The sequence below is a fragment of the Thermobia domestica genome, chromosome 18 (genome assembly GCF_964235325.1).
Source record: "Thermobia domestica chromosome 18, izTheDome1.hap1.1, whole genome shotgun sequence".
Lineage (NCBI taxonomy): Eukaryota > Metazoa > Arthropoda > Insecta > Zygentoma > Lepismatidae > Thermobia > Thermobia domestica.
In genome coordinates this window covers 38,094,858-38,107,040 of record NC_137471.1, presented here as the reverse complement: position 1 = coordinate 38,107,040, position 12,183 = coordinate 38,094,858, and the positions used below count along the sequence as shown (strand labels likewise).

Genomic DNA, 12,183 nt, shown 5'->3' with positions numbered 1-12,183 from the left:
TTGGTTTTTGTCATTACGTTTTCCGTTGAAATTTATATCCTAAGGGAAGAAGGTGGCTGAAATATTTTTCTCCAAATCTTTTTTTTTTCTCACTAATATAAAGAACGATAATTTTAGCTATTAAACATAATGAATTGCAGTAGAATAAGAATGACCAATTATGGTAAGGAATGCAATAGGTTTTAGCAGCATAAATAATATTCTTTTTCACTCAAAAACTACGCATGAGAATTGGGCGGTGTTATGCAACAACCATTCAACCCACAACGAGTCAGTTGTGGGGAAATCACAGTTATAGTTTTCTCGACCCTATAAGATATTACTGTAAATGGGTTGACTTTTCTCTTTATAGATGGCAGAGCTATCCCAAACGCGTTACCAGAATTTTTTAGTATGTTCCTTACATATGTTCAAACCCTCCAGCAGAGTTAACTCTTTTTTTTTTTTTTTTTTTTTTGTGGGTTGACTGGTTGTTGCATAGCACTGCCCAATTTATTCTTAGGAATGTTACTTTCTTCATCTCGATGTCCTCTATAGACTGTCCCATCTTTTTAATTTTAAAAAAATGAAATGAAATATTTCAGTTTAATGTCCCACGTTTATGTCCTTTAGGCTAAGGGAGACGGATGATTAAAGAAAGTGAATGATGATGGAACAATTGGTTGAATGAGAAAGTGGGAGGAAACGGGAATGTCCCGAGAAAACTTACGAACACAATGTTGTCCAGCACAAACTTACTTGTAGAAATCAATATAAGAGACAATCATAGGCAGAACTATGGGAGGTATGGGGGCATTGCCTACCCAAATTTTTGAAACAAAATTAATATGCCACCTATAAGATCCTTTAATTCTCATTTGTATTTACTGTGCCCCCAAGAGACAAAACTTCTTCTCCCCCAGGACACAATTCCTAATTCCGCCGATGCAGGCAATAGGAAACAAACTTGATTTCTCCTAAAGTGTTTGCATAACCCTGCGGAAAAGTCGAAGGTGGCCTTTTCCGACATAAATCGTTGTTATTTTCACTTACGTGTTACTAAATAATGGAAGTTAGCATCACACATTAGTCAAGTCTCTTAATACAACCATAGGCGTCATTTAGAGGGGACAGGGAGGGGGGGGGGCAATTGCCCTCCCAAGAGTTTGAAGAATACATATACTTTACTCGATTGTCTACAATACTAAAACCGACTCCGCATAAAGCCCATTGATTTTTGGGTGGGAGTTCTTGTGTTACTAATGATTACTTACTTGTTACTAAATACGGAAGCTAGCATTACACGTTAGTCAAGCCTCTTAATACAACACTAAAATGGACTCTTCATAAAGCCCATTGATTTTGGGGTGAGTCCTTGTGTTACTAAGTGTTACTAAATACGGAAGTTAGCATGACGCGTTAGTCAAGCTCTTAATACAATACTGAAAACTACTCTGCTGAAAGCCCATTGATTTTTGGGTTGACGTCCTTGTAACTTTACAAACACGATTCTGTCGACTCTCACTTCTCTCACTAAATTTTCTTTCACTCTTGTTCTGTCCTCTGTAGAAAGGCATTGAAAGGTTACGCACGAGAATCAAAAAAAAGAAGACTGCACGATTTCTTTCCAAGAATCGACAAAGTTTAATCGAGCGAGAGTGTAGAAGTTGTGTAGAATATACCACTCTGAGCCAAAACATTGTTTTCATCGTCCCACCACTATGAACTGATACTATAGCAGATGATGATGATGATGATCAACAAAGCTGTGGAATAAAAATGTGAAAGAAAACGAAACAACCCACGAACGTTGTATTTGGCTACCAAAAAGTACACTTGGTGGAAGCTGAGATCGAATCAGAGACCTCGTGCACCTGAGAAAAATGTTCCATCACTGAGACATTACATCTCTTAAATAAATTGAAGTTTAACAGTGTGTACAGCAGGGAGGATATATAAATGAAATGGAATCTTTTAGGTTAACGTTCCTCAATAATGTTCTTTAGGCCAAAGGAGATGGATAATAAAGGCAAGTGAATGATGATGGAAGAATCGATGGAATGAGAGTGTAGGAGGAAACGGCAGTACCCCGAGAAAACCCACGGACACAGGGAAGATATATAAGACAGAACTACTGATTCAAGTAAGATCTGAACTATTTTAACAGAAGAAACTATACTAATCAGGCATCAAACCCGGGATCACAAACACCAAAAGCATAGGCATTAACCTGTAACTTACAAAGGGCACGCACAGTAGCACAGTGTTCGGACGACTGGAAATCCATGTGATCGATCATCCTGTACTTTAGTACTAGAAAAAGTAGAGATTTAGGATTTACATTTCTGGGCTTTCGGCATCTAAGGCTTTAAGTTCGTCACATATGAGGGATGACGTCCCTCGGCGAGCACACTATTCGGGGAAAGAAAAGGAAGGAAGCGGCCTGGAACCTATAAATAAGGTACCACCCCAGCATTTTCCTGGTGTGAATGAGGAAAACCCAGGAAAACTCATTCAGCATACCTTGTCTGAAAAATCTTTTTACAATTTTTTGATCGAGTGCCCCCACAGGGAATCGAACCCTGGACGCTCGCACCAAAGACAAGAAATTTAGCGATTATGTTACGCGTTGGCACTAGAAAATGAAGGAAACATCAAATTAATTTAAATTATTTTAAATAGATTATATGACCCAAGCACATATTACAACAAACGCTTTAGACAGAAACTGTTATTTTGACATTTTACTGGCACTGAACTCCGTAAACATTTTCTTTTTTTCTAAATCATGAAGGTACGAGAGAGAGTATTTCCAAATATTGAAATATCGCGCCACTCGTAATAAACCGTTCATGGCATACAGTACCATCTATGGAAGAAATAAATATCAATTTCTACTACATATCTCCGTCATTTCGTTAAGCACAATAATTTGAATTAGTCACTATGCGTCACTCTCGCATACTGAACAACGTTTCAGTTTCTAACGATGTGGTTGCCAAGGCAACAATGCTTAATCTGAGCTGTAACATGGATGCTGATTACGCTGGAAACCATAATCTTTCATTACACCCTTGGCAACAACAGGCGTATAGATTGGAGGATTGTCATGCAGTATACAGGCTTAATGAATAGGGACTGATTCAGTTGACTACCCCCAAGAAACTGTCGCACCTAGACAGTTGAAACTAATACATTATTTCTTCCATAGATGGCATTGTATGTCATGAACGGTTTATTAGGACTGGCGTGCTATTTCAGCGCAGTGTTCGTAGTTTGAGGGAAATTTTGCAAGTAAATTTAGCAAATAGGGAAAAATAGAATTTTTCGATAAAACGTGAAAAACCCAGGGAAATTCTTGTGTTGACTGATTGCCTAATATAAATGCTTAAAATTTTCTTTGTTCTTCAAAAATAAACCAATATAATAGCACATAGTTTGTATATATATTATGTGTGTGTGTGTGTGTGTGTGTGTTCAAAGTAACAATTTGCACCCATTGTTGAATGGGCATATTTGTATGTATTTCTTTTCTTGTTTAAAATAAAAATATTTTAGTTTTACATTCTATGCTTATGCCGGCTAGGCTAAACGAGACGGTCATGATGAGAAATGAATGCAATGGTGGAATGAATAAAGTGGGAAGAAACGAGAGAACCCCATGAAATGCCATGAACACTGTTTGTCCCCCATGAATACTATGTTTGTCCACCACAAAGTCCATTTGGCGCCAGCTAGGATCCAGCCAGTGACCCCACACACCGGAGGTGAACGTCCTATCACTGAGCCACTGTGCCCTCTCGTTAAAAATGAAGGAAAAAGCAACAAAAAAAAGAAGGAAAAACCAAATGTATAAAGCAAATGTGGTTGGTTCTTCCTTTAATATACCTAAATTAATCTTATAACATAACTTCTGTCATAGAAATTGAACACTCAACAAATTAGGGAAAATTTGGTAAGAAAAGGGAAAGTCTTGTGTCAGTCGAGGGAAATTTTCTTAACCTACGAACACTGTTTTAGCGTCAGACTGGAAACGTTTGGAAATTCCCTTGTGACAAAAATTAAATAAATGTTACGAACAGTGACAATATTTTGTAAAATCATCCTAGATATTTGCTTCGAGTCTCGGAAAGTAATAAAAGCTTGGTCAACAAGTCAAACAAATTATGCATAGAAGATTCGTTTTTCATGAACTTTATGCTCAAATAAAATAAAAACAAATCGGAGAATGTATTTGTTATATAACTCTGCAGATTAGAATAGGTAAATATTCAAGCAACGTTGGCTATTTTAACAACGTAACGACAACACAATATATTCACTACATTCAACAATTTGTCGAAGCCAAGCGCATATTTCTTTTCACGCGCTACCCTAGCCAACAGTTTTAAGTTGGTCACAAGGAAGCGGGCGAGGTTCGATGTCACCTGGTGTGGTGTTTTCATGGGGATCAAGGTGGAACAAAACGAGCTCTCTGGGGATTCTAACCCCCTTCCCTCAGCTATGGGTTTCGTAACGTAAGTAAATCACGTACAAGGCGAATGAGTATTATTTTTATTTTATTTTAATGATAAAAGTGTTATAAAATTCTTTTTAAAAAATTAAAGAACTTCCCTCCGGTTGGGTTTGAACTCAGGCCAAAAGCGAGTTTCATTAGTAGCCCGTGCTAACATGCTCGGCCGCAAGAACCGACAGCACCTGGCGTTTGATTTACGCTATATGCAGTGGCGTATTTACGATTTTCTTTCGGGGGGGCTTTGCTAACTTTCGGGGAGGGCTTTGCCTGAAAATGTGAAAATTCTGCAAGATATTTCATATACTTTACTATAGTAAGTAAGATTTCGGGGGGGGCTTAAGCCCGGAAGCCCCCCCCCTAAATACGCCACTGGCTATATGTATGCTACATGGCGAGAAACGGATAGCTTCAACCAATCAGAACCGTGTATTTACCTCCTATGCCTAGGGTTAAGCGTGATTAAAACGCCTTCCAAGCCGAACTAAAAAAAAAAGGTAAAAAAGAAAATTCAAATTGACATCAAAAGAACTGAAAAAATACATGTTAATACCAGTTACTTACAGCAAAAACAAAGTTAATAAGAAACAGTAAGCATCTAATCATTGCGATTCCTGCTTCTATGATGAGAGAAGTTCTATTGCCACAATAGAAATAAATTTATAAACACAAACATTTTTTTAAAGATGCAAAATCAATGTTTAGACAACACTCGCAGAAGAAACTTCATTTTCTAAAGAAATCACAGTCTACTGCCAACATGGAATCTCGGTTCAACCTAATGTCAAACAGCAATGAAACAACTTTTACGTATAACTGTACACACTACAAAATCTTGCGGTACACCACTGCTTCAACTACACAGCGATCGTCTGCTACATTTCGGAACAAAGGACAGTCGAATAGATGGCTCTGGTAGTCACTGAATAAATGAAGATAGCTTCTGCGCAGTGAAACGTTACGTTAAATACAAAAACGGAAGTTATGTAAATTTTATGATATTTAAGACTATAAATATTAGAAGTATTTTAATTTAAATATGCTTTCAAATACTGTTTGAAGAACAGAGACGATGTGATATTCAAACGTAGCTGCAAGAACTAGTTGAGTATGTACGGAAAACTCTTTAAAAATCGATAAATAAAAGATTCTGCGCTACGTTTAATCTCGTGCGTGTCAATGTGCTTCAAAGGTAACACGAAGTTGCTCTGATTATTTTAGCAAAACTTCGGTTTTTATGTTCTCTTAATTTCTAGTTTCTTTTACATGATTTATAAGAGTACATGTAGCATACTTATCAATGTGAAGTATTAGAGTACATCGAAGGTTTTTCACTAAGAGTATTATGCCGATAACATTTTTTTTTTTTTTTTTACTATCCTCATCTGAGTATATTTTACATTTTATGAGAAAATACAAATTAATACGAAATAAGGTGACAAATGTTTTGAAATGGTATCACGGGCATATGTTATAGATTGAATACTACAGTACTCTTAGTCTTTAACCGAAAAAGAATGTTTAAAGGTAAGACAAATCCTAGTTCATAGGTCTCACTAACTAACTCCATGGCCTATGAAAGCTGGAGTTGAATGTCTCACTCACAAAAGTTCCGCATTGACTTCTGTCCTTAGCCAATTGGATCCAGTTTCTACTTTATTTTTCTATTTCTGCGAGATCCATCTTAATACTATCCTCCCATCTGCGCCTACGTCTTCCTAATGGTTGTTTTCCGATTGGTCTTCCAATTAAACTGATGCTGAATGTTGCTTATTTGTCACGTTATATAATTTGAGAAATAAAGTATTATAGAAGATGCATTACCTTACAAAGAGCAAGACAGCATCCATGTAAAAAAATACATTTATTGAAAGAATATAACCATCACCTAAAATTAAACAATAGAAATAGTGCAAATGATATTTACAAATTTACAACATTGATTCAAATAGTATAGTGATCAGGGTCATTATCAAGTAGTCTGTCCTTGATAACTCTCGTGCGCTCTCATGTGTTTATACAGTCACTTTTTTACACAACAATTGGTCATGTAATGATTATAAGCACTGAGCATACTCACAAACTAAAGAGTCGTTAATGGTCGTCGGCTTCAACGGAGACATCCTGTAGGTTCTGGGAGACGGCGGTCACCAAACGACGTGGATTGAATATTCACAAACTGCTCTGTTGATGAACGTCGATCGAATGATGATTTATCGTTCAAAATGCTAGTTTTTATACTGTTACGGAGACTATTTTGGTTTTTAGGAAAAGGACTTGTTTTACACTTGTTTTCAATATAAAGGAAAATGTGTTTTTCTTTTCTTTAAAATAATCACCCTGAAAGTGTTTATATAATATACTTTTATAACAGATTGTTACTGGAAATTCCATTTACGTGTTGGTTCTTTTGCAACTAGGACATAGGACTTGTTTTTGTTCTTGGATTAGTTTCTTATTTTTGTTCTTGGTTCAGTTTCAAAGATATGTTTACAGATGAGTATAGAAGTTACAATATCTAGAAGAAGTTTTTATATAGTATTGGTATACTTTCAACCGAAGAGTCATATAGGAACCTATAATGATTTCTTTCAAAAATTAGAGGAAATCGACGACATATATGATCAAAGTTTGCTTGTTGTTGGTGATTTTAATATATCATCAATTACGGATGCTGATTTTGATTTATTGCAGGGTGGGTCTGTTTGTAATATGTTGGCGAATTCCTTTCTTTACATAATTTAACATCGCATAATTTAATAAGAAATATGTACGGAAAAACTTTGGACTTGTTTTGTCTAATTTTGGAGATGATATTAATCTAACTAGAAATGTATTTCCATTATCGACAGAAGACAATCATCATCCATCTCTTAATTTTAATATTAATCTTGGAAATTTCACACCAGGCATAAAACATAACTCAAGTACTATGTTTAATTGTAGTAAGGCCAATTTTTATAACCTTTATAAACAACTTGACCTACAACATTGGGTGCATCTATATAATATAATTGATGTTGATAAAGCTGTCAATTATTTTTACGATGCTCTTAATAGTATTATTCAAAGAAATGTGCCAAAAAAGAAAATATCTAAGAAATATCAATATCCATGTTGGTTTACATCAGAAATTATTAATACATTGAAAGAAAAGCATTATTATAGGAAACAAAAATTTCCGACTATAATTTAAATAAATTTAAGGAATTGCGTACAAAATCAAAAACGTTGATTAAGATTGCTTATGCTTTATACAGATGGTGATCAGAAAAATGGAAACACCTGAACGAAATTGCAACTTACCAGATTAATATGGTGTCGGGGCACCTTTCGCCTTCAGAACAGCCTTGATGCGACGTGGGATGGAGGCATAGAGGTCGTAAATGATAGCAAGTGGAATTTTACACCATTCCTCGTGCAGGGCATCGGCCAGTTCTGTGAGAGAGGATGGAGGTGGAAATCGTTGCCGGAGTCGTGTTTCCAAGACGGACCACAGATGTTCGATTATGTTGAGATCTGGGGATTCGGCGGGCCAGGAGAGGTGTTGAACTTCATCCCGACGTTCCTCAAACCACGCTGCAACAACGCCAGCTGTGTAAATGGGCGCATTATCATCTTGGAAGATGGCGTCATTGTCCGGGAACAACATCCGGAGCATAGGATGCAAGTGGTCTCCTAAAATTGCGACATAATCGTTGGCAGTGATTCGTTCGCTAAGTGTGACCACATGACCCAATGAAAACCATGATATGGCGGCCCACAGCATCACCGAGCTGACGCCATGTTTCACAGTTGGGCGGAGACACCGCAGATCATAAGTTTCTTTGGGCGCTCTCCACACATAAACACGGCCCGTGGTTGGGAATAGGGTGAAGGATGACTCATCCGACCATATCACACGTTTCCAGTCCTCAACGGTCCAAGTTGCATGGTCGCGGTACCATTTGCGGCATGCGAAAGCGTTATGGTCCCTGATGAGCGGTTTGGCCCGTGCAACACGATCCCCTAAATTCATTTCATGTAATTCGCGGCGGACTGTGATTGTCGAAACAGGGTGGGGGAGGTGTTGATTGAGTTCCTCCGTCACTTGCTCCGCAGTGGCACGACGGTTCTGTGTGACAATGCGCTTTAATACCCGGCGTGACCTGTCACTCATGATTTTCTTCCGCCCACTGTTCCGCTTCCCCGATGTGGTTTTCCCGTGTGTTGTGTAGGCCGTCATCACCTTCGACACTGTCCCACGCGACACACCTAACACAGTAGCCACTGCCGTCACACTCACTCCACATAACCGCGCACCAACAATTTGCCCTCTTTGAAAATCTGAGAGGTCTCCCATTTTACACTACCTCCGTCTGCTGCAGCCACTGGACACTGCTGTTCCACTGCGCCTGACGTAGTATGGAGACCGACCTAACACACCACCACCAGCGGTCCGGCGCTGCGGGCGCCACGACACCACTGCCAACCCATACATCTGACGTGTTGCGAACTACAGGTGTTTCCATTTTTCTGATCACCATCTGTATATAAATCAGTCAGAAATGGCATTGAAGGATAATCCTAATTTTTTTGGAATTATATTAAAAATAAGAAGAATCAAAATTTAGAAATAAGTCATATGACTTTCAAAGATAAAGTAGTTACAACAGATGCGGACATAGCTTACAACTTTGCTCAATATTTCAAAAGTGTTTATTCTCCTCAGCCTTCTGATTACGATATTATCTCCCATACCGTCAATCATACCGTATTGTTTGACGGTGAATTCCATTTCTGAATGTGAACTTAAAGAAGCTATTAAAAAGTTAAAATCTTCTAAATCAAGTGGGCCCGATCTATTGTCATGTCATTTATTAAAAGGATGTGGAGAAGTTTCAATAAAAGCATTAAATTACATTTATAATCTGATATTAAAAACTTCAATATTTCCAGAAATCTGGAAGATTAGTAAAATTCGTCCAATAGTTAAGAAAGCAGATGCCAAAAGTATTGGAAATTATAGACCTATATCTCTAATTTCCACAGTAGCTAAAATATTTGAGCATATTCTCTATAATAGAATATTTCATCATGTCAAACCTTATTTATCTAATTTTCAACATGGATTTTATCCACGGAGATCGACTGTTACTAATTTATTTATATTTATACAGTCTATTGCGGATTCCCTTAATAATGGTTTTTCTGTGGATTTAATTTATACAGATTTTGCGAAGGTCTTTGATAAGCTAGATCATGCTGTATTACTTGCAAAATTATCTAATTATGGCTTTTCAAAGCAACTACTATTATTAATGAAGCTTTCAAATCTCTAGGTTTTATGATAAGAAGTACTAGAGATTTTAAAAATCCATATGTCATTATTATGTTACTCAATTTTCTAGTACGCAGCAAACTTGATTATGCAAGTTTAGTTTAGACACCGTATTATAAGCAGTACATTGCAAAAATTGAACGGATTCAAAATAAGTTTCTGAGATACTTATATTACAAAACTTATAGAATAAACTCTTATGAAAATAAAATATCGTATGCAACTCTTCTAAGGTTATTTGATGTTGGAACATTATCTGCTAGACGAAGGTATTTTCAACTTATATTTCTTTTCAAGTTAGTAAATGGAATTGTTGATAGTCCTGAGTGTTTGCATTTATTAAATTTTAATATTACACATAACTGTTTGGTGACAAGATTGCCATTTATTTGTAAAAAATCCCAAACCATTGCACATTTGAATACACCATTGATAAGTATGTGTAGATTTTTAACAGTTTAATACAAAATAACACTGAAATTGATTTTGCTATGCCACGTATTACCTACATAAGATCGCTTATAACAATTTTACCGCGTTTAGAATACCTATAGTATTGATATTTCTAAATCTATTTATTACATAATTACAGCCAATTTAATTGTAACATGATAATAATGTAAGTCTTTAATATTTGAACACTCCTTCTATTGTTACTATTTTGAATTTGTTTAGTAACAATATTGTATCTATTAAAATTTGCTTTGATAAGTTAGTTTATGGACTTTGTTATGCTCCTTCACAAAAAGATGGCTTTATAAATCTACTTTAGAAGTATCTCAGTGTTCCTGTGCTCATAAAAATCATTATATCAGAATTAATATAGGAAAATTAGGCCCAAATTGGGCGAAGTGCGGAAAAATAGTATAACAAGCTGAAAATTGGTGGATGTGTTCTTTGGATACCCCTGATTAACATACTCAAAATCCCAAAAAATCCCACCTGGGCAACATGCCGCCATCTTGGAAAATGGCCGCCATTGAAAATTTGTTTACTTAGGTTCCTTTTGAAGGCCATAACATCGGACACAAGAGAGATATTGATGTGCGGTTTGCGCGAGTTTATCGCAGACACTCCAGACTATCCACTGAAAACAACATTTAAACCTTTAATTGGTAATCTATGTAAACAAAGTATATAAAAATTACAACTGCGAAAATTTTTCGATACATATTTTCAATACAACTCGATTTTCGCTCTTTTCCGTCAGTGTTATCAAAAAAAGTAATGAATCAAATGTTGTAGAGAACACAAAAATAAACAAGAATATATCCTAGTTTTGTCCAAAAACTCAAGTCTGAATGGTTTAATAGAGCGCGCAGTAAACGCAGTGTCACTTGCTTAGCCTTAGTTGCTGCACAAGAATGTAACAAAACAACTTCCAGATGGGCAAAACTTCCAAATATTTTACTTAGAGCATTTTCTTTTGAAGGAACCTACGGATTTAGAACATCCACGTCGCTTGCTTGCGGTTGATATCAGGTTCGGCATTTCGTTATCGGTCAGGTCTTCATGTTCTTCTTCATGGAATCCTCCAAGACGTACAATCACTTTTGAGAGCGGGCTGTCAACATTTGCTGCTAAAATGATGTCCATAGCTTTAACGTAAAGTGTCTGGTCAAATGTTACGATACATGATGACTGATTTTGTTTCTTGCACTGCTCCGATGCAAACTCCAAACAGGAGTATATAGTCGACATGTTACTGGGTTCGAGGTTCACTATTGGAAGTGGTAGTACATCAGATATTTCCACACGCTCCTCGGATTGCATTGTTGTTTCCATGAATCCGCTCCATCCTACAAAATTTGACACTTTACAACTTGGTCCAGACATCCATAACAAGTCGATAATTCTAGCGAATTCAGCATTCTGTGGCTTAATGTTAAGTATGCTAACATCCTCCATAGAAAAATGCTTGAGTCCAGTTTTGTAGTGCTTGTTATACGTTCTGATCTTTGTGTAACCAAACCTCCCGATATTGTTGGAAGAAGGCACTGACACTGGACGAAGAACCTCATTTTCAACTTTCACGAAAGAAGCTGGCGTTGCACAGACGATTCCACCCATTACATGAAAATTACCATATCCGTCAACACTGCTAACGTTGTGATCTATGTTATCGAACACATACTGAACGAAAGCTCTGTCGGGGCATGCTCCGTTACAGAAGATTCATACTTAATCGCTTCACTGTAAGATGAACACAATCCCATGGCATGGAAAAGGTCGATAATTGAGCGGCACCGAAACCTTCTATGCAAATAAACTGATACACCCAATTGGATTGGTGGCACGAATGATCTTGGCCGTACTGCTGATATAATTGCATGGGCTATGGTCAGTGTTGTTTGTGATTTGCAGTAATGTT

General features: G+C 36.9%; 1 protein-coding gene across 2 annotated transcripts in view; it reads right to left on the bottom strand.

Moving 5' to 3' along the window:
* Positions 1 to 6,685, bottom strand: part of LOC145676085 (tetraspanin-7-like) — a 58,880-nt gene extending 52,195 nt beyond the window's left edge. Inside the window, exon 1 of one of the 2 annotated variants that reach the window (XM_081746960.1) lies at positions 6,573 to 6,685. In XM_081746960.1, coding sequence (XP_081603086.1) covers positions 6,573 to 6,615 — 43 coding nt within the window. In that variant the 5' untranslated portion in view covers positions 6,616 to 6,685. Of the gene's footprint in view, positions 1 to 5,056; positions 5,358 to 6,572 lie in introns of those variants that run through there. The other variant, XM_081746961.1, reaches the window with a different exon arrangement.
* Positions 6,686 to 12,183: the final 5,498 nt, after the last annotated feature.